The following is a 22,483-nucleotide window of genomic DNA, read 5'->3' on the forward strand; positions in this document are numbered from 1 at the left end:
GGCGTGCTGACCCAAAGGCTATTACTTTTGTTAGAGCATTTTAAGTGTAATATAGCCACTTAATAATCGACGAAACGAAAAGTCTCATGCATTAAATTTAAACATACCTCATTAGAGATGAAAGATTGTGCTTTACGTGTGCCAGTGGTCCACTTGAGCTGGTTAGAACCAAGTGAGATCGATGTTGTCTTTGGAATGGTATGTTTGCTACCTCACCATATGGATTATTAAGTATTAAATCATAATAATTAACAATTGAATCGTTTACATTTATATGTACAAATGTGAATAATACATAATCATGCCCTATACTTAATTGTAAAGGCCTCACTGGTCCCCAAGACTCATTCAATTAGAGGATTGTCCTGCATTGGAACATGTATAACTGGTGTATAGGAGTAATCTAGATTTGAAGTTTTTGTGACTGCAGGGATCCATATTCTTTGGTTCTTTCGGTAAAGTCACGTAGGTATAAAATAAATCACGACGTTTCGGGCGCAACACAAGCGTCCGTCATCAGGTGGGACAACCACAGCAAGAAACAATTGCTGAATTGGGCAAGAGGGCTGTAGCCTCTTGTCACAGAGACAACTCACAAAGCGCTGCACAGTTATATTTATGAATCTATTTGCTGTACTACCATCTCCTAGTCACCTCACAGGCCATGCTTACAATATCCAGTATCCCCAGGCAGTCCTCCATTCAACTACTCGCCAGGCTGATTCCTGTTTCATTTAAGAAATCTCACACTATGAGGTACATTTGAGAGTAATTTGACCAAAGACGATTAGACAACGAAAAGGAACATCATCATCATCATTATGCAGCGTGATCCATTCAGCCCCATTGCACTTCACTGGGGTAGTGTTGGCTGGATAATCAGACTCTGTACCACAATTTTTGTTCCTGGGTAGTAAGTGTTATTATTGAATTGCTTATGCCTAAAAAGTATAGAAAATGGCTTTTATTCCCCACAAACTTTGCTTTTGTGACCAGGACGTTACGTGAACGAAAGACACAAATGCACGTTTTCTTATTGCAAATAGGTAAATTTCTCAATATCACTGTCCTGGCCACAAAAGCAAAGTTTGTGGGGAATAATAGCCATTTTCTGTACTTTTGAGGAATACGCAATAACGAAATAACACTTACTATCCAGGAAGAAAACAATGTTTTGTTACACAGTGTAATTATTGCTACGTACAGTACTAGCTAGGCCTGACGTTTTTTTTTCCCTCTCTCATCTCAACACACAATGCATTTTTAAGCCATGAGACACGAAACTTAAAACCCTAAACTCAAAACCAGCTTGCTCCCACCCATCACGCGAGGTGGCTCACACACGAGCAGTCCGCGCGCACACACACACACAGCATGTGCGCACCATATATCACCACAGGCACACAAAGCACTGTCGCATACACACAGCGGCCGCATTAGCATAACAATGACACGATCTCAATCTAATGCATTGTGGCTGAATGTAGCTGGCAAGCGTTACATTACGGGAAAAAGTCTAAATGGAAAAGAGGTAGGGAGAGTCGAAAAGAGGTGAACGTAGACCTCGTTTTATGCTGTGGCCGAGTGAAGGTGCACGTTGGGATTGACTAAAAGCCAACGGACTTTATTGTTTTTAATCGAAGCTTTTTTATGATCTGAATAAAGCTTCAACCAAATCGATGTCTGTTTTTATCACTCTGAAGCATGAACACATTGTTCAGCACTCTTAGGTTTTTTCGGTAAAGACTCGTAGGTAAAAATAAATAATACGAATTCATAATAATAGAAATAAAATAATAACTCACGACGTTTCGGAGGCAACACAAGCTTCCCTCATCAGGTGTAAAAAGGCACAGCAAAATAACTGCTCAGTACTAATACAAACAATTGCACGTAGAGATTTTCATATCCAACAACCTCCTGCGCATGTTGGTTGTTCCACAATAAACGTGCAACAATAGCAGGTTGACAGCCTCCACTCTTCCCACAATCCTTTCATTGTTTACTGCCAGCTGTGGTAGCCCATAGTTGTGCCGTAAAACAATTAGAGATAAGGCTGTGAATTTACTTGTGATATGCATAATTCGAATTTAATTATATAGTCTGAAGCATAGCAGATACAACCGTTTGCTTACCAAAGGGGTTGTTTACGAGGCAGTAAAGCAAAGTGACAATCAATGGTCTATTGGAGTGAATAGCTCAATTGATGCTATTAGGAATATGGGGATATTGGCATAGTGTGTTACAGGTATTCAGTGTTTTTCCATCCTTAAACATCAGCAATTGTTGGTGTCTTATCTACATCGACGTGTATATTTGTGTGAGTGTTGTCTGTTTATATCATGTATCCAACCAGAGAGTACTTTGGTTTGAGTAATTCAATTTTAAATCCTTGTCGGGGTCAAGTCAGCCTATCATCCTTATGAGATCGATAAAATTATTACCACTTTGTAAAAAGTCAACAGTGGTCATCCTTTGCAGAGAGTGGCTTCTGTCATGATAGTGTGGAATGTCCATCACTGGCTTAGCGCTGCTTGTTGTGATGAGTATCACTCCACTTTTACTTTCGTTTATTTTATTTTATTTCCCGATTAATAAACTTCTGCCAATGTATCCACTGCAATGCTTTACTGACACCATATGAGTCTCTATGAATATGATCCACTGCAATGTTTTTATTTCCTCTTTTATATATGTATTGCTCTATTTTTGGTCTAGTTGAAAATCTTCTGGCTAAAACATTTCACTGTATTTTAGTAACTTGTAAATCAGGTAGCACGCGATTGCCCCCTTCACAAACCCGCCCTAACCAGCATGCTGAAGAATGGTCAAATAATCTCCATGATCAACAAACTGTGGGAAGGCCTTCATCCATCCGTGAATTCATAAATGGCTGTAATTTTATAGTATTTTATTTGAGTGTAAAATGTATCCTTTTAGAATATTTAGCAATTTTGAGATTTTTTTGCTAGTTCTATCCTTTGCATCTCTCCACTTTGGATCAGCTTTACACATGCCGAGTAAATGTTGAGATGTTGGGAACATTGTTGGCAGGTGAATGGTGCTGGGAATAAATAAAAATGTCTTGGGGATTTAATTTACGTGCTAGTAGAATGACAGTTCTGTCAATATTTCCCACAATATGGCCAAATAACCACAATTTTCTTCTGATTCAGCCATTTTTATTTTGAAAGTCAGTCGAAATATGTTTATTGCAAGCACGTGAATTGGGATTTCACGTTCAAAAAATTTACTTCGGTATTTTTTTGACCACAGTCATATTTATATACAATTATTGGATATGCAAAGAGTACATAAGTATATACTATGTGAGCAAAGTTAGGGGTTATTACTCCGTGATCTGGATACATGTGATGAAAATATATAGATGCATTGAACAGGTTTTAGAATATAAGTATTAAAGCAAATTACGTCACATTATTATTGATTAACAGTGCAGCAAACATAAATGATTATTGTCACATTGATTTGACTGCATTTTGACTCTTAAGCCCTTTCCCGTTATGAGGGTGGGTGCCGTTCACCGCTGAATCTCGGAACGCGTAAGCGATTAGCATTAATTTTATTTAGAGAGGCATAGCGCCGTTGTTTTTGAAGACATTGCACTCACCGCAGAGAACTGTAGAGACATGAATGCACTCTATGATAGCTGGCGCCAAACTGTTCCACACGCCCTCCCCCATGGCCTTGTGGAAGCCTGACGACGATACCGTTATTTTATTTTCGTTTTTCTTCTTGACTTTCGGAAGCAAAACTTATGACGTTCACGTATGTCATCGGAATTTCAAGGGCTTGATTGTTGCACCTTGGCTGGGCAGCAGCGGAGCAGTGCAGCAGGAACGGCATCAGCACTAGATGAGGGGCAGGATTAGCCATTTATTGTTTTCTAATTTAATTTGGTGTTTCCTTCAAGTCAAATTGAATGACCAAAAATATAAATGTATTTAATTGCTGGCACTATTACATGGTACTGGCAAAGGACGTTCCATGAAATAGTAAACCAATTAATGGGATTTGTTTTATTATATTTTTCTTGAGATACAGATGCATTAATATGCTTTTGTTAATCCAAATTGTATCGTGTTAGGTTTTGAAACTAAAACGTATACTACTGGAGGCATCCATAATACATTATTTCTTTAGGCTAGATCGCGTAAATATATAAATGTGTCGTTAAACCTGCCACCACCCGACACAGCCAATTAGTAAGGGTTGTCACCTAAACATAACATGCCAATTCGTCACTAGTACAGCACACCAGTGTGTTGGAGAGCCAAGCCACAACATTTACAATCTGTATTATGGATGATATTGTTCGCGAAAGTCTACGTGTTAAACTACTGGAGGCAATTTTAGCTGAATTTTTGTTTCACAAAAAATAATTAATTTGAAAAAGTTAAGTCAATGCTGTTTGAATGAAAACAGTATTTTGTATTTAAACTTCGCATATATTTTAATCGGTTGTTTTGTAAATCAAATTTGAGCTAATTATCCCACATTCATAGCCCATAATTCAATTATTTTTTCATCGTCAACAAATTAACTGTCAGAAATTTGTATTTAGTAGCCAATTTGTAAATATTCTACCATGAAAACGTTTATAAAATAAGCCACTTTAAATATCACTGTTACATATACAGCATTATAAAAGTACATCACTCCTCTAAAATCCCATTATTCCTTGAATATCTCGTAATAAATACATTGCTGTGCTTACACGTTGATGTATATCTATTTTAGCTTTAATTACTGATATAGTTGAGATAAATAAATGTTTATTTGAGGTTTAAAATATATATGGGATATGACTTGCATGATGTACATTTATTATTTGGATGTGAGTAATGTTACAACATAATTTTGCAATAATAAAACCATTATCCTGTTAATTAATGATATACTGTGTGTGTATGCATAAATATACCTATTCCATGTTTAGCTATCAGATATACCATTTTATGTTTAATATCACCATTTTTTATTTTATAATTCGACAAGTACCCGCTTATACATTTGACAGAGGAAATATCTTTCAGTAAAAATATAAACATTTGATTTCCTTTTGACTGCTACAGAATATGTTTAGAGTTTGGCTGACAACGCAAATATATTAACCGTGTTAAACTGCTTCGCCAAAATATATAATCCTGGACAAGCGGTGAATATTCCTCATTTTGTTCAGCCCTGCTCTGTAATCCATAAAGTGACCAAAAACCTAAAATATTTATGCCTCCCCGAAGTAGGCATCCATGACCATCTGTTTATTACCTCCACATTTATACAGCCTCATTGATCTAAAAGCCATTTGCCACTCCTTTTCCAAAGTCTTAAACTAATCCATCAAGCGCTACATGTACATTATGCAGCCAGTGAACACGATCCACAACCTTTTGTTTCAGTCCACGTTAATTCATGACATTTTTCACTGATTGTTTCAAGTGTCCACAGTGTGTGTCAGTGCAAGGGTTAAGTGGATTGGTCAATGCTTCATAAGGAGTAAGCTGTGCAAGCAGAACTTGCTGACATCACTGCAATATGTTACGTTGCATTTTAAGAGCAATCTCATTTGTTTCCTTAGTTAAAACATATTTAATTGAGGACCTTACTAATGAATTTATGCAATGGTAAGTACCCCCACAGCAAATGCGTAGATGCTGGTAATGAATTGACAGCTAAGTACAATAACTACCAGGCATATACAGTGTATGTGTTCTGTACTGCAAGATGATTGGATGTGTCTCCTTGGCTTCTCGGAGGCAAATAACAATTAACATTTATTTGAGAGAGCTTAGGGATTTAGGGGCTTCTGAAGCAACCTGCTGTGGTTAATCTTTGCCTGTCTTCTATGCAACCCTCTTAACTTAGATTCCAGTTGTGGATTCAGGAAAATGTTCCGATTTGCACATACTGCGCTTTTCACAAACCTTGGCATTAGGTTCGTGTTAAGGCCAACCCAATGCTAAGTTACCTTAAATATATTTTAAATATCCGCATTTTTAGCAATTTTCCAGAAATGCCAGTGAAGCGCGTGTGCATCATGTGCGTTGTAGCCGACCACAGATAACACACAGAAAGCAAGGACTTCCTGTTATCTGCTCTGTTAATTGTAAGAGCAGTCGAGCCAGTGAATCCACCGTTTCACCCACAATATAACAGCCAGGCAGTCATATATAAAAGGGGTTTTGTCACAGGTTGAAAATCAGTGATTTCCTGATTTGTAGAGGGGCACCCCCACTTAATTCCAGATAGGAAGAGTTCCACAATTGGTTTCGGTTATATGAACTCAGATTTCTGGTTGAGTGGCGCTGTCAGTTCATGTGCTCAACTCAAACTTGGAAGGATGTGAGTTCATATCTTGGTGTCACATCAGCCTCTCGATCCGCTGGGGCTCAATTCAGTAAGTATCACTTTGTAAGAGGTCAGCAGTGGATGAGCGTGGAAACACTTTGTGACACTGGAGTAATTGAGTGCAGCGATTGACATCCCAGCCCACAGGCTTCGTGCCCCAGTGACCCCCATGACTTCACAACTGTTTCTCGGATGAGCCCAGGTGCCCAGAGTCTGAGCACCCTTGGCAATGAGTGCTGACTTGATCTTGGCCTGGCATGTGGGTGACCCAGGCCTGCTTTAAAATCATGGAAACACAAATCTCCTGGGGATTGCACCAACCAAAAAGGTCCAACTCACTTCAAGCTGGTTGTGGAAATAATACTATAGTGCCTGGCAATATAATAATTATAGGGCCAGATTTTCCATCTTGGCAAATGTTAATTTTCATCTGATTTTTTGCAATGTTTTTCAGCCATTTTGTCAAAACGTGAATCTGGCCCATAGCTTTTCCAAAATAATAATTCTAAAGGTTCCAATATAAATGTAGAATCAATGGAAATAACTTGGATGTATTGTGGTTATTCATTGAGCTGGATGAGACAACCAGTTGCCCATCAATGTGCTTATGAATATTGTAAAGGCCAACGTATTTATATAAAAGTTATCTGGTGCACCATGAAGCAGCTATGCTTTTTAGGATAATGACATCAGCATACAAACACGTATCACTATATTTCCATAGAAGAAAAGGGTGTGTGGTGTGTTTTGTAGTAAGATATTTTTCATTAATGTAAAACAGTGAGAGGTGTGGTTTTTTTCGGAACATGTTATTAAATACCAAGTGTTTCCGTAGCTGAGTAATAATTCACACGTTGCTTGCATTACATATATCACATTGCATTGCAGTGGTTAACGTGTGGTTTCCTGCCTCTGCAATTTTAGAAAAGGATTCTCCCATCTCTGCTAGAATATATTTAGAGCTTTGAAAATATTCGTAAAAGAGTATCACCCTAAACACACGTGATTTTACTTGATCCTTTCGCAGTTCTTTGCTTATTTTCAGATTCACGCAATTGTGCAACTTTTATGAAAGATTTGTTCGATAATAATCAGTATGGCGAAAGAAGGCTTTCCTTTCCCCAAAGAGATTTCATTAGCAGAATGGATTGGGTATTTGGGGCAGCCTCACACCCCGCTGTAATTATGGTGCCTAAAGACTGATGAGAGCTTGAAGGAGCCGTGAGCGAGGGGCCGATGATAGATGATGCTTTGAGAGCTACATCGTGCAAAACGGACAAAAGGTCACAGTGCCTGGCTTAGCCCTGCCTTTAGCTTGCTGAGAAAGCAACTGGCATGAACTCACCATTGTGAGACAGCAGGGTTGCTTCGTAAATAAACGTAAACATGCATCACAGATTGTTCACGAATTGTTGTGCAAGAAGCATGTGAAATGGTACAATTATCACTGTCTTATTGGAGAGAGTGTGATCAGTTTCTTCCTTTGAAGGGAACATTTCTGACAGAGGTCAATATGCAGTATTTTTCTTAACGTCACAAGTCTCAGCTGCATGTGCTCAGGTCTAGTAATGTGGTCGATCTCCCACAGCATAAATATTTTTTGTTCAAATAACAGTAATAATTGTTTACACTTTGAATTCTGTTTCATGAACTGGTCAAGGCCGTGTAATACGAATGACAGCAGATTGATAATTCAGATTAAGTAACTGGATAAATACGTTTATTGTCATTTTAATAAATTGCGCAATTGTTGACTGACATTGCAGAAATACATAAACATTATTTTGTAATCGTGGCCATTAACAATCTGCTACGTGTGCACCACTATGCGATTAAATGGTTAAGCCAGTGCAATAAAAAAAATCCGCTCGCGAAATGGGCTTTGTTTTTGTTTGTCGTTAAATTCCTGCCGTGGCTTCGCAGCACCCTCACGATCCAGCGCGTGTGCAGCGAAGACGAGGGCATCTACCAGTGCACGGCCGAGAACAGCGCCGGCTACACGCAGGCCAGCGCGCGCCTTGCCGTGCTGGGCTCCGACGGGCTGCCCGGCCCGCCGTGGGACGTGCGTGTGCGCGCCGCCTCCGCGACCACGGTGGAGCTAGCGTGGCGCGAGCCCCTGCAGAACCCCCACGGCATCATCGGCTACGTGCTGCACATTCGCCGAGCTCAGGGTACGTCAACGACGGTGCCCTCATCCCCTTGCCCGCTTGCGGTGGATTCCGCCGGGCTTTGCGATATTGGCAGTTTAAAGTCCTTCATATAACTTATCTGGCACAATGTGGAATTGTAGGATAAATGTCCCTCAATAAAGAGAAGCTAGTCTGTTCCGAAATTATGTGAACACTATATGCATAGCATATCCTCGACCCAGTTTGTATTTCATTTTTTTCACTTACGAGCTGCAAGTTTTGGAAGAAATCACTGCAAAGTCAGAGTGATTCAACTTTCGTTTGGCCTTTATATATTACAGTGCCACTATGCACAGTCGAAAGTTTAATTGCTCAAGCTGTTTGGTAATTTTCCTAGAAGGTTACCAATGTTTTGCAGGCCATTTACAAAGTTCACTGTGAAGTAATAATTAAAGACCCTGTTATGTAAGCAGAAGTAGGCCATTGTGTGCAATATCATGGCTTGAACATTGTCCAAGTCAAAACACCAAGATGCTCAAGCGTGAAATGGGCAGTAATCCTCTGCATTAGCCGCCCCTGGTCAGTGGTGGAAGTCCCACATTTTCATGGCAGGGACCAGTCTTCCTATTGATAACAACTGCTGACTTTTCACAGAATGTTACTCATTTAGTGAACCCAAAAAGGATGATATGCTAAGTTGACGCGAGGCCAAAATTGAAATATGCAACCTTACAGTTGTAAATAAAGTATTATATTCACAGGATCCGTGAGCTGGTTATGTGTTTTTTTTTATTTTTTTGCGAAAAAATAATCCTACCCTTACAAAGCAAGATGCACCCAGGTCTTCTTTGCAAAGGAGAGATAATCTATTTAAATGGGAATTGGGAAATGAGGTTATTTCCGTTAGCCGAGGATTCCCAAGGGTGGCGAATAAGAACGCAGGTGACAGATAGCAAAAAAGAAAATGCAATCACGGCCACGGAAACAGTTGCAATTGATCTGTCTATACCGTATCTTCCCTCCCTATTGTGTACAATATTGCGTACAATATGGAAGCATAGGTTCTTATTGAAGTTTCCAAGGCCGTGGACAATAAATAGAGAGCAATTCCCGTGTTAAAACCAAATAAAATAGAAATAAAATAAAGCTGCGGCTTGCTCGCCCTGTCCTTCCCGAACAAGATAGATGAGTTGGAGAAGTGGTTGTTCCGCTCCATGACATCACAGAGGGGCGCAGCTTGCCATGAACTCTTAATCTTGCTTAACGCGCAGTGGGCGCGTTAAACACAGCTAACAAAAGTCTATGGCCCCATGGCCTGGGCATGCTAGGTTCCCTCTCATAACTCATCTCCCTTGCGTTTGTTCTCGGTGGTCAATTGTATGAAATAAATCATCTTCCATCTGACCAAGACTGCGTACCTGGGCAATGAGAGAGCATCACAACACTATTCTGACAACATCATTGCTAGCAATGTAGGCGGGTTCAGACAGAATGTGATGTGTACGACACATACAGATAATTTGAATACAAAGTCAAGAGAAACTCCTCTCGTACCTAAATTATGAAACCCATATTTGAGAAGTTCTACTTTACTCAATTTGGGCATTGCATTACTTTAACATTTTTCAGGGGTTGATGTTGGAACTTGTTCTAGATCCACCTATTAAAAAGGAGCAAAATGCACAGATTACATTTTGGGAAAAAAACTTGTAATGTTATATGCATATGCACTTTTCATCATGCTAATACGCCTTAAGGTCCTAATTGGAATTCACATTAGCGAAGTGGTGGGTATAGTACACTCTGAAATCAGTATCTACGTTCGATTCCTGGCCATAGATAATGTGAGTGGTGAATGATAATTGAACTGACAAGTGTGGTGAAGTATGGTCAAACAACCCCTGCCATGGCTTGACATGGCATGGGGAGCCCTTCATCCAGCAGTGGATTTACAATGAGCCTGTAAATTGCTATTATTGAGCAATACTTGACTTTAGTAATGTTTAATACATTGTACTCTGTGAAATTAAGTAAGTACATTTGGTATTCAATTCACACCATTCTTATATGTCAAAGGCTATCACGGTGACACGATAAATTAATCATGCTCCGTTGATGTTGACTTCATATTCTTGATGAGTAATCAGACACTAAATTGCAGTTAAATATTTTTAAACAAATGTTTACGTACATTAGATATGAGATGAGCGTTTTTTTCACGATTTCTGTGCCTTTAAATTCGTTGCTTTTACTCAGAAATCTACGTTAAAAAAATATGCTCGACTTTTCACAGACTCGGAGGATCAGGAGTATCAGGAGGCAGTGAGCCAGACGACCGTACAGCGCACGGTGTTGGAGCTCGAGCCATCCACCCACTACACCTTCTACGTAAAGGCCTATTCGTCGATTGGAGCGAGCCAGCCCTCCGACTACGTCACCGCTGAAACGCTCGGCGAAGGTAATCCCCCGCTGATGGCCAACTACGCACTGGAGTCAACCGTTGTCATGTTATATTCTTATATTCTTGGTTCTTTCGGTAACATTACAAATTCATTGTAATGAAGATTGCCTTACATTGGTCGTCGTGCGCTCCAGTCCAGAATCTAGTGTTAAATAATGTAGTGGTGGTAATAATGATGGCCTCGACAAATGTTAAACATAAAGTTGAGATATGAAACATGGTTTACGTAGGATACGTAGAATTTACAGTTTTAATGTTTTCTGTTGCTTTATTACCGTATTTATTTTACGTATGCTCTTTTATGGCAGTGTCCATCTTGGGAGAGAGATATAGCACTGACCGTAATATTAAAATTTCGCGGTGCCATGGCTGCTGGTGCCTCTCACCTGCCTACCATTTCTTGTGCTCGACCCCCTCCCTCCACCATCGCACAGTGCCTGCGGTGCCGGCCCTTTTCACGCGCATCCTCAACAGCTCCGCCGTGCAGCTGAGTTGGGAGCCGTCGGTAAAGCTGGGCCGCATCCGTGGCTTCAAACTCTATCACGGCAAGATCTACTCGACACGCCTGCAAGGGCCCCTGGAGCTCGCGGCCAATGTCACCAGCTACGAGCTTGCGCACCTCGGTACGTTGATAGTGGTGTTTTGCACAATGTGAGACGCAGTGGTTTGCCGAGTTTTGAACAGAAAGATTTAAGCTTCGGATTACACCGACGTTGTCCCCGTACCTCCAAACTCGAGCACTCATTGCCCTCCTCTGCCATTCCTCACAATCACAATTCAGAATCTTTTTAGACTCATTCCAATTGCTTACTACTTTATTATATGCATGTCTGACAGTGAATTAAAGTAGGTAAAGAGCTTTTGACCGCAACTCTTAAAAATAATACTTTTTTTAATCATATATTTGAAATCTCATGTGATGATGTATTTGTTCATGCTTTTACAACCAATAATGTCAACCAAGCTAATATACTGTACTTAAAATTGCATTAAAACAAGTGTTAGCGATACAGTACGTTACTTAGAGGTGGAATGAAGGGTCTTAATGTTTGCTTTGCTCACCCTGCAGAGTCCTACGCTTCGTACGAGGTTCGCCTGCTGGCCTTCAACGAATTTGGAGACGGAAACTTCACAGCGCGACTGGTGTCACTCAAAGACAGTCCACAGGCCGCAGGTAAATCACTAACGGTCATTCTCGTGTCAATGCTTCTTCTAATCAGAATAAATTCGACTGTCTCCAAAAACACAAATGGCTTATATACTAAGCGTGTGCGGTTGATCGCATGTATTTTTTACAGAAGCATGGGTAATCCAAATTCATATGTATGTCAGTACAACTGTATTATTGCGATGTTCATGTGTTCTGGTGTCAATTCCACAATCTTGGTTGCAGCATCAGAACATGAAAATTGCTAAATAATGATTTTTGTTGTTTTCATCTGCTATTGCTATAGAAGATGTTTTAGTTTTTCATTAGTGCAGGATGTTGAATTTATTCGTTCGATGATTTTGTATTCGCATATCCTTCCAGGTTCTACTCCATTTGGTAATCAGTGTTTATAGATTTGATCCAAGTGTCATAATAGGCCATAATGACTGATTGAAACATTTATTTTTTATGCACATTCATGATTTGCCTTTGCTCTAAATATTCTGCTGTGTTTTCTAGTGCATTCCATCCACTGGCCTTTTTATTCTGTGCAGCAAACTTGTTGTACGTGACTTTTGTTTCGCTCATATGCATCTCGGGTTCAAATTCGCAGACTTTTTTTTAGGTCTTCAGTAATTTCCAGGACTTCATGTTATTGTTTGTAATAATAACGATGGTCTCAACATATATAACATCAAACTTTCTACTTCTATGATTATGCTTGTACGTTTTTCCTGGCTCCTCTACATTTTGTGTATTGATGATGACATCCAGATCAGAAACACGGACACTGACAAAAACATGAAACTAAATCTTAAAAGTGAGCAAAGAAGCATGGGCAGGTGCATGCTTGGCATTGAACTGAGAGACAGAAAGAGAAGCACGCGGATCAGGAATAAAATGTAAATCAAACCACATCAAATTGACTGCAAAGGAAAGTGGGTTTGGTGGATTTGAACAAGACTCATCACGAGAAAGGATATGAAACTGGTGACAATGTAAGCTAAAGGGTGAACTCACTGGAGAAGGAGGCCCATTGCACAGATGGAGTGATGATTAAATCGGCTCACGTAAAACAGTAAGATGGATTGCGGTGTCACATTGCCGTAAGGGATGTTGATAACGTGGGGAAGCCTTCATCAGGCAGAGGATATAAATGGCTGCTGATGATGATATCAGTCCAGGAGTGATGGTCAATCTCAAGCTGTCCATAATTATGCCTACGTCATTCACCCAGGCAGATTCGTAATGACCACAGGGATAAGTGGCATTGAGAATTGGACATGCATCTTCCCGTTGACATATCTGGCAGCACTTCACAGGTGTAATAAGTTCTATTCAACATTTAAAAGGACCATATGTCTTGTAGAAGTTTAGTGATCCAAGAATGATTGTATAATTGGGATAGGTGGTGCCAAGAAGCGGGCTTTGCATTATGGGTTATGTTTTGTTTTCCTTCAACCAGTGTTGGAGCCAACCGGCACGGATTGTGAGGGAGATACGTGGCAAGATGGGGCATCTACCACAGGCATCGTCATCGGAATCCACATTGGCCTGGCTTGCATCGTCATCTGTGTCCTCTTCCTGCTTCTGGGATACCGACGCAGGTCATCACCTGTGCACCAAATCATGGCACACGCACACACACACACACAGATAGAAGTGGTTGGACGATTTGTGGATAGTGTGATTGCTGCTGAGCCAGTTTACTTCACGTCTTGTGGGCACTACACTATACCTGTCCAGAAATTATGTGAAATCACAACCGCGGGTTCTATTTTATATAGTGTACACTTTACAAATAATCTGACATCAGTTACAAGATTGCAGCTGGTGTCACAGCCAAAACTTGAAACCGAACATTTTCCCATTACTACAGAGTAAACATTAGAATTTGTATTTACAACGTAACATTTTTCCTTAAAGACAAAATTCTCGCATGGTCGGGTAAATAGCTTTGATTAAATGGTTTTAGACTAGCATTTTCATATTGTCTGGCTACATGCTCTGAGAAAATTACACATTTCCCTCGCTTTATGCGGTAGATATGTTCCAAAGCAAAGGGCACACAAAGCCGAACGGCACGAGACAGTTGCTTACCGAGCAGCGCAATACAGTGCAGGCAACGATGTTGTCCAATGTCTTACCGCATAGCTGCATATGAGTGAATTGAAACTGCATATAGAAAATGTAGGGTAGAAGTATATTAGCCGCATTTGTACGAAATCGCACAAATCGACTCTGCATGAAGTGAGGGAAACCTGTACTCTACAGCACATTACATTTTGTTATAACATTTTCTAAAACTTCACATCATGATGGATACAATAGCACTTTTAAGATAACATAGTAAAATCCTATTTTCTCCGTGCACTCTATTATTCACGGTGTCCAAAGCATCCACAATTTCTCCATTTATCCATGGATCCTTAAGGATTTACAGAAAAACTCAGATTAAAATGTAATGTAGATAATTTAGATGACAAAAAAAACGTTGCTTCAGTTTCGCGACTGTGGATGGCACCACCATACTCTGATGTTGTTCTCTAATGCATTCGAAATGAAGCAAGCCACACTGCTCATTTCTTTCAAGTGAAAATGCAATCGCTCAGCTCCACGGAGGAATTAGTTGCAGGACCCTTATGCGTTGTGTTTCATGCACCCAACACACCGACGTACAATGTAGGTCATTGCTCTTCTCGTGAGCAGGCATCATAGTGAGTGGATGCACATAGATAGGCCCCTCACCTCGTCACCTTCCAACCGGTCAGCAATGGTGATGAATCAAATTTATTTTTTATTTAAAAAACAATCCATTCCTTGTGTGGCATCACACCAATAGCATGAGAACGGCAGTTCCTTCAAACACACAAGCCCCAAATGACGATTGGGCTTCCCTTTAATTGCTTTGCTGGTGATGGAGAGGAGGTGAATGAGGCTGGATGCCCACATCATATAGTGAACACCAATTGATATGAACAGAATAAAAAATTACGTGTGTATTGCGGCACAAACAAAGTGCAGAGTGACGCGATTTATTTTGCGTCGTTGCCTGTGAATCACTGTCAAGGGCAGCTACTGTTACCCATGAGCTGACTTGTCCACGACCTAGTCCACTGACATCATGAACACTTTCTTTTTATTTAGGATCTTCACTCCATTCAGCAGATGATACTCATTCCATAGGTTAGCCTAAAAAGTGTGTTATCAAACGTAAGAAATGTTTAAGCAACCGTTACTTGAGAAGCTGAACTGCTTAATTTTCAAAAGTGCCCCAACGGATTGTGCTTTTGTCATATGCTACGCTCTACTTCTCAGTTATTATCCTCGCCTCGTCCAACATTTTATTCATTTATTCACATATTTATTTTTGTGACTCACGGCGCTTTGACTTCCTCGTATAAATATGCTTCGTATGTGTAATGTATTGCTATTTTATTATTTTAAAGCTAAGCACTGTTTGCCATTCACCCGTCAATTGGCGATTCTGGCGGGGTTGGCTCACGCCGTTTCTCTCCGCACTGCGCGCGTTGAAGGTTTTTCGGGTGGCCCGGTGTGAGCGAGGGGCGCGCGGGCCGCCAGCACAGCAACGGGGCGGCCCTGGGCGGCGGCGGTGGCGGCGTCGCTGGCAGGGTGAGGGCCAGGCAACCGGCCCCCGCCGCGGGCACCGAGAGGAAAGGGCCCCAGCAGCACCAGTCCACGCTACTGCTCGCCGAGCCCCGCGAGCTCGAGTGCTTGGTGTCGGAGCCTGACATTTCAGACCTTGTGAGTGTTTAGATTTCGATTTAAAGCTTTCGTGACTGCAGGGATTCATCTTCTTGGTTCTTTCGGTAAAGTCACGTAGAAGGGAAATAATAAAATAATAAACATAAAACATTATAAAATAATTATCACGACGTTTCGGCCACAACGCAAGCAGCCGTCCTCAGGTGAAGAGGACTGCTGCTTGCGTTGTGGCCGAAACGTTGTGAGAATTATTTTATTATGTTTTATTTTTATTATTTTATTATGTTTTATTTTTATTATTTTATTATGTTTTATTTTTATTATTTCCCTTCTACGTGACTTTACCAAAAGAACCAAGAAGATAAAAAGTGTTTCGATTGTAACTGTGAACTTTCTTTGCACCGTACATAGTCAACTGCCCAAATCGGAGGTGCCCTGAAACAACGATAAAGTTAGTATATGTTTTAAAAATGGCAGCGGTGTTACGTTTTTTTTAACCCTAATTATGTGCTGTGAAGCGAGGGTTATTAATCTGTTTAACATTCTTTAACTCGTTATTCCTTCTTTATTTTTTATTTTTTTTCACACATTAGTTTAACAGAAGTTTGTCATATGCTCATTTTCACAGGAATGATGTTGGCACAAGCACAGTGACCACTTTAAAAGGGGTAAACATCTGATCCACTTGTGCTTTGCTTTCATAAAAGTGGAATACTTTTTCATTAAGTTAGTGCTGTAACGTTCATATTAGCTTCATCAACCAATGTAAGAGAAAAACATATCCTGATGCTAACTCATATTAAGTAGCAATACTGCATTTACTTAATGTTTTCTGAGATACATGTAATACAAAAAGTGTCAATGATATATAAAATTGGCCATCCCCTCTCACCAACTCTACCACTGAAATAATCATCGCCGCAGTCATCATCACTACTACCGCTGCTATCTTCATCACAACAACCGCCACTGTAATCATCACCACTTCCCTTCACCTATCATTCCTCCACTATTCCACCGTCATGGTATGCCCACCTGGCCCTCCCTTTGCTGCCATTGTTTTGGCATGGCCCCTAGCAATCCCACCCCATCCTTCCCTGGGTAGTGCCCCCCAGAGTACCACCCACTTTGAAACGCACTGGCCGATTGAAGGATTATGTGCACAGAGTGAAGGGGTAAGGGTGGTCAAGCGAAGTAGTGAACAATGCTGAATGAGGGGTCAAGCAGAGCGAGTCATGGGTTCGGTGGATTCAGTGAATGGTTGTTCACTTGTGTGCATGCATACCACTGAGGGGGTAGAGTACTGTAATAAGTTACATGCGGACATGAGATGAATTAGAGATGCACATGGCAGAGAAGGTTATTGCCAGCTTGGAGAGGCTATTGTCTAAAAGTGGATGAAGAACAGTTGACTATGGTTTGTTTCAATATTTTCTTCTAAAGTTTCATATCAAAAATAATATAAATATTTGCACATTGAAGCAGAGCCAATAACATTAAATAAAAATACAGGTTTGTAAATGTATAGCATTATCCCTTCACTCTGTAAATATGTAGACTTTGTTATAATATTTGGCCATTTAAATTGGCAAAAAATATTTGGTTTTATGTTAACAGGTAATTTTATTATTGCAAATGTGTGAATGATAGAAGACCGTATTTAAATCCTGAGAGTACAAATCTGAAGTCTGAAATAACAGCGTACATGACTTTAACACAAGTGAAAATTGAGCTACAGCGAGACTTTTTAGCTAATCGGGATTGATACATGGGTGAAGAGGGGCCATAACCTTTAATATAATTCATATATGTGGTATTCTTTCTTGCAGGTCAATGGAACATTGACCAATGTTGATAATGGCGTATTGATGGATGGTGTCTGTGTGGACTTCGACTCTTCTTCGGTTCCACGTGGCAACCCGTTAGATCAGCAGCAAAAGGCTCAGAACATCCCTCAAGAGTCGCACTCCATTGTGCACAGGAACCAAGAGTCCTCCGAAGAGCTCAACGCTGACTTAACCTCGCAGTGCGATACACAGCCGACTGCCATCACGAGAGTGGATTCAGCAGCTTCTGTGGAGATTGTGTCGTATGTGAGCGACCTTCAAGAAGTTTCAAATGAGTCAAAGGAGGAGAGCAACTCTGACATTTCAACGGATGAGGCCCAAGAGACAAGCATCCTATCGAGTGGTGTGGCCACCAATTCATCCGCCGATTCCTCCCCAAAACCATTTTGCAAGCTGTTGGAGAATGGCTGTGGGAAAGCAGCTGCGACGGAGATTTCTGTCGCACTCCGATAGGCCGGCTAACAACCAAGGAGCCTTTCCAAATGTTTCAAAAGTACTTTTTAATATAACCACAAATACCGTCTGAATGTCGAATTGCTATTACCGATTTCCAGTCCACTGTTTTGGTATAGCACTGATGAAGGAATTTTCTGGAATAAGCAACTACCTCAAGGTTATTTTTTGTTAATTTTTTTACACTATTTGATAATACAATTGCTCAGATGGAGAAGCTCCTTGCTCAGATTTTATCACAGGCCAGTGTTGTCACTCAGGTCAAAAGTTGAAACTCAATGCCCAACGTATCTACCTCAGGGCTAGCAGGAAACCCACGTGGCGTACGTGGGACTTTGTGAGGTCTCTTTCTTCCGTCAGGTACCAGAGTCAGCCTCTTGGTCTGGTGGAGAAGCCAGTACCAACATACATCGTCCGCTTCACAGCCTGGAACTGCAAGGGGCTATAGGTGTTTTTTTATAGCTGGGACTTATTACTACTGACACCTCTGTGTGAAACTAGCGGGGTTAAAGACAAAACAGAAACACGTTATTGTTTTACAGACACGTGCATATTGTTATGTCATGTGTCTTAATGTGTTTTTTTTTATATCATCCATCTGTTACAAAACTGTGTTGCTGTGGCAAGTCTATAGGTTGGGCTGCGGCCTCTACCTCAGTGCAGTATGAATACCAACTCCACGAACAACGCTGGGCTCTTCAGACTCGCACATTCCTTCCTCACAGGTGGCTGTTACGAGCTGTGTCTTCCAGACCCAACACTTTACCACACTCCGGCAGGCAAGCAAGCGTCACCATAGGATTCAGACATGTTTTGCTGTGTGCTCCGTTCAGTGCAGATGCCTTGAGCGTCCAGTTGGGCTTCTTAAAAAAAGTGAATGTAGCCAAAGCCAGAATAATTTATTTCTTTGGCATGATGCGCATCTTTTAGTTCCTTGCTGAAAACCTAAGGGCATTTTGGAATTTTGTTATTGAGGCTGAGACTTCATATTGTTATATATTGAAATTGAATTTGTGTCATACTCAAAATCATTATGAGAGATAATGTCAAATACTGTCGTTGGGCGGCAATTGCAAATACAACGGTTCAAGCCTTAAAGCATTAGGAAGTCTAAAATGTATGAACATTCAATATCAAACAATGATGAAATCCAGCCTTTGCTGTTTTATTAATTATTTTTCATGTTTTGTGTTTTTTTTATTAACAAAGTTGAAATGTGCATAGATTACGTGTATTACAAAGTGTTCTTTTTTTTGTTCTCCATTACAAATCACTTGCAGTTCTCTCCAGGCAGTAATTTTACATATTACAAGTAATTTAATGCCAGTATGTAGAAATGTCAGGTTTCATGTTGTAATGTTGAAGAAATATATATGTTAACATTTCCTTGTTTTGTTTATCCCTTTTGAAATACACTTCGTTGAAGTGTAGAATATAAAGGCATGCTTCTTGACCAAATCATTTGTTTTAGTGGTGTGAAGAGATGTAACTGAACCATGTGTACATTGATGTAGTCCAAAGTAAAAGGTGTTTGTTTTAGAAGGATTAATTATCCATGCATGACACATTGAGCATATGATACGTGGACAGTTATTTTTATTCACGAAGCACTTAGATTACAGATATTAAAATACGATAACTCTAAATTGCTGTAGTTGATTACTTGTAAGTTTGGCTTTAAATAACCTTTGTTGGTATATCTTTATTTTAAATCAAAACCAAAATGTTTAAGTTTTTTTCGGGGGGGGGGGGGTATTGTCAAACTACTGTAAAATATAAATATTTAAAAGTGTTATTGAACATTAAGGTATCATGTATTCCTTTCTTGTTTGCCAAGTTATATTTTTTGTGGAAATGGTTTTCTGTATACCATGTTTTCACAGTCTATGAAGCTTTATCAGCATTACTAGCTTGCTCTGTTTTAGTAGTGTTTAGTCATTACATGGCAACACAAGTTAAATCATGTAAGTGTAAAAAATAAAAATAAAAAAATCTGTGTTTTTGCATGTTGTTTTGTAGATTGTAAAAGGGTTATTTAGAAGAACTAAAACTGCTCAGCTTATCATTATATTACCTTCTAAGGACCTCTCAGACTTAAAACTGATGAAGAAAACCAAAATATGTGTTCGTATAATGCTGGAAGGCTGCACACTATCTCAAGAAATGTTGGTGCTCTTGAAAACAAAACCGTCAGTATTTTACTGGAACATTGTGAAACGACAGTGTTCTCACCTCTCAAACAAATATTGTGTTGTCTCACGTACGGTGAAGATACAAAAGCGTGATCAAATATTGCGGATGTGATAAAAACGTAGGACAGTCAATAATACCTCTTCAAAAAAAAACTACTACCACAGTTCAAAACTCGCTCATGAATGCAAAACCCGCACATCGGTCGTACCACGGCGTAGCTTTTCGTGGCTGTGTTGTGAAGCTCTGACCGATGCGTTGCCGGGTCGTGCCGCGCGGCTGTTCGGCGCGATGTCTGACATTTAGCTCTGCAAGCTGGGAAATTCACGTGGAACTGCAGTGAGACGTCATGCCGAACAGCACGAAAAAAAACCCATAGACACATCGGAGGAGCTCTCAAACATGCGAACTTGACGCATAACGCCAACGAATATCGATCAATCCGAGGCTTCTGCAGAAACCGCATGTGACTTGCGTATTAGTTAGCCTGATTGACATTGTAACCAAAGTAATTGAGTGAAATCCCATAAAATTCGATGTTCCATGATCTGGCACTGCTCTGACATTTGTCGATGCGGTTGGCATTGTGCATGCTGGTTGAACTTGGTTGTGTCTACTGTAGCCGTGCAGCTGAAACACGTGGCTCTCTTGTGATCGAGTGACCCTTGAGGAGCACAGACATCTCAGGGAGGGAACAAACTCTTGTTTTATACGTGTTTTAGGATGAATGTAAAATATTCACAGGGTATTTTTTTACGCTGTCCGGTTTTTCTTATCTGGGCATTATTCATGCATTGGGAAAATGCAAATGATCACACATCCTCACAATATAACTTCGCAGCCATTCATCTTTGCGTTCACTATGTAATGTAAGGCATTTGCAGAAAACCATTGTTTGCTAGCAAACTTGGGTTAGCCATGAACTGTATCTCGATGGCAATTTTTTTTTTCTTCCAGTGGACTGTGTGACCACTTGTATGCTTGTGTTGACCGATTGATATTCTTGTAACGAGAACACTTAGGGTGAAAACTATGTGCGTACATGACATTGATTTGTATGTGTATTGTATTTTACCCTGATTGATATGTGCTTTAAAAACGGTACCAGTAGAAGCATTTAGGCGAGGTAGCTAAGTATTGAGTAGGTTGCGGTAGTGAGTAGGAAAAATGGACTCGGCTATGGTTTAAACAAATGTTATTGATCTACCTATTGTAATGCTTTGGAAAGAAAGTAAGCAAATTTCCAGCATGTGTTAGTGAATAGCTTTGCTCGTGCGCGCTGAACCATTGTTTGAAACCGCGTAAACCAATGTGTTTTGAATGTTGACTCACCTCTAAGCCTCAGCCATCTTCATAGAAAATATCACCGCCTCATGGCACTTCAGTTAGAGCACTTTTGTACGTGGAATTGAAGCATTCACTTAAACACAAAGCACCATTTCACCGGAGTTGTTTTGCTTTATACCGTTTGTATTCTGTTCTCATTGACAAAGTAGCAGCCTTAAGCTGGGGTTGTCTATTAATCTCAAAAGTGATGTAAAAAAATAAATTGTCATCATATAAGCTTACAGTTGTCCGTCTGTGAAGTTTTTTTGTTATTGTTTTGGCTGTGGAATGTTGTACATTACGCTTATGGTAGTGCCTCTTGTGTCTGCTGGGGTTTTGTGACCCCATTACTCTACAAATGACATACACACATGAAAAATAACAACAATAACCTCCGCTTATCACGGTTGGCTATGTACGGTACGAAATAAGTTCAACATACATATATGCATGCATTTCAATGTATGTGTCTTGAGCTTAAGAATTAAGTATAGCTGCAGTGTTCCACACGGTTTTACCAGCACAACTACAATTGTTTCACATACGGTGGGATGCTACTTAACATTTAGCTCCGAAAATAACATGTGTAAAAGGCATAGCATAAATAGTGAATTTATTTTAGTTTTCTTCAGGGTACGCAGCTGAAATTCAGAATTTTGTTTTCATTATGGTTGTGGCGATGAAATTATATAATGTAATGTCACGTTCCATCATAGATAATATTGAACAAATATTTGACGTACGTTTGATTTTAATTTCATAGGAAAACGCTGAATCTTGGTTGGCCACATGTGTCGTACATGTTTAACATGTAATGTTTGTACAAAACGCA

The 22,483-nt window shown here is 40.1% G+C and overlaps 1 protein-coding gene across 1 annotated transcript in view; it reads left to right on the top strand.

Annotated features, from left to right (window-relative positions):
• IGDCC3 (immunoglobulin superfamily DCC subclass member 3) overlaps nt 1-21,893 on the top strand; it is a 67,174-nt gene extending 45,281 nt beyond the window's left edge. Inside the window, exons 8-14 of the mRNA XM_078621488.1 lie at nt 8,293-8,540; nt 10,792-10,956; nt 11,394-11,582; nt 12,029-12,133; nt 13,575-13,716; nt 15,646-15,874; nt 17,665-21,893. Of these exons, the coding sequence (XP_078477614.1) occupies nt 8,293-8,540; nt 10,792-10,956; nt 11,394-11,582; nt 12,029-12,133; nt 13,575-13,716; nt 15,646-15,874; nt 17,665-18,135 (1,549 nt within the window). The 3' untranslated portion in view covers nt 18,136-21,893. The remainder of the gene's footprint in view (nt 1-8,292; nt 8,541-10,791; nt 10,957-11,393; nt 11,583-12,028; nt 12,134-13,574; nt 13,717-15,645; nt 15,875-17,664) is intronic.
• The last annotated feature ends 590 nt before the right edge of the window (nt 21,894-22,483 follow it).

The sequence above is a fragment of the Lampetra planeri genome, chromosome 3, assembly GCF_965212315.1.
Source record: "Lampetra planeri chromosome 3, kcLamPlan1.2.h2, whole genome shotgun sequence".
Taxonomy (NCBI): Eukaryota; Metazoa; Chordata; class Hyperoartia; order Petromyzontiformes; family Petromyzontidae; genus Lampetra; species Lampetra planeri.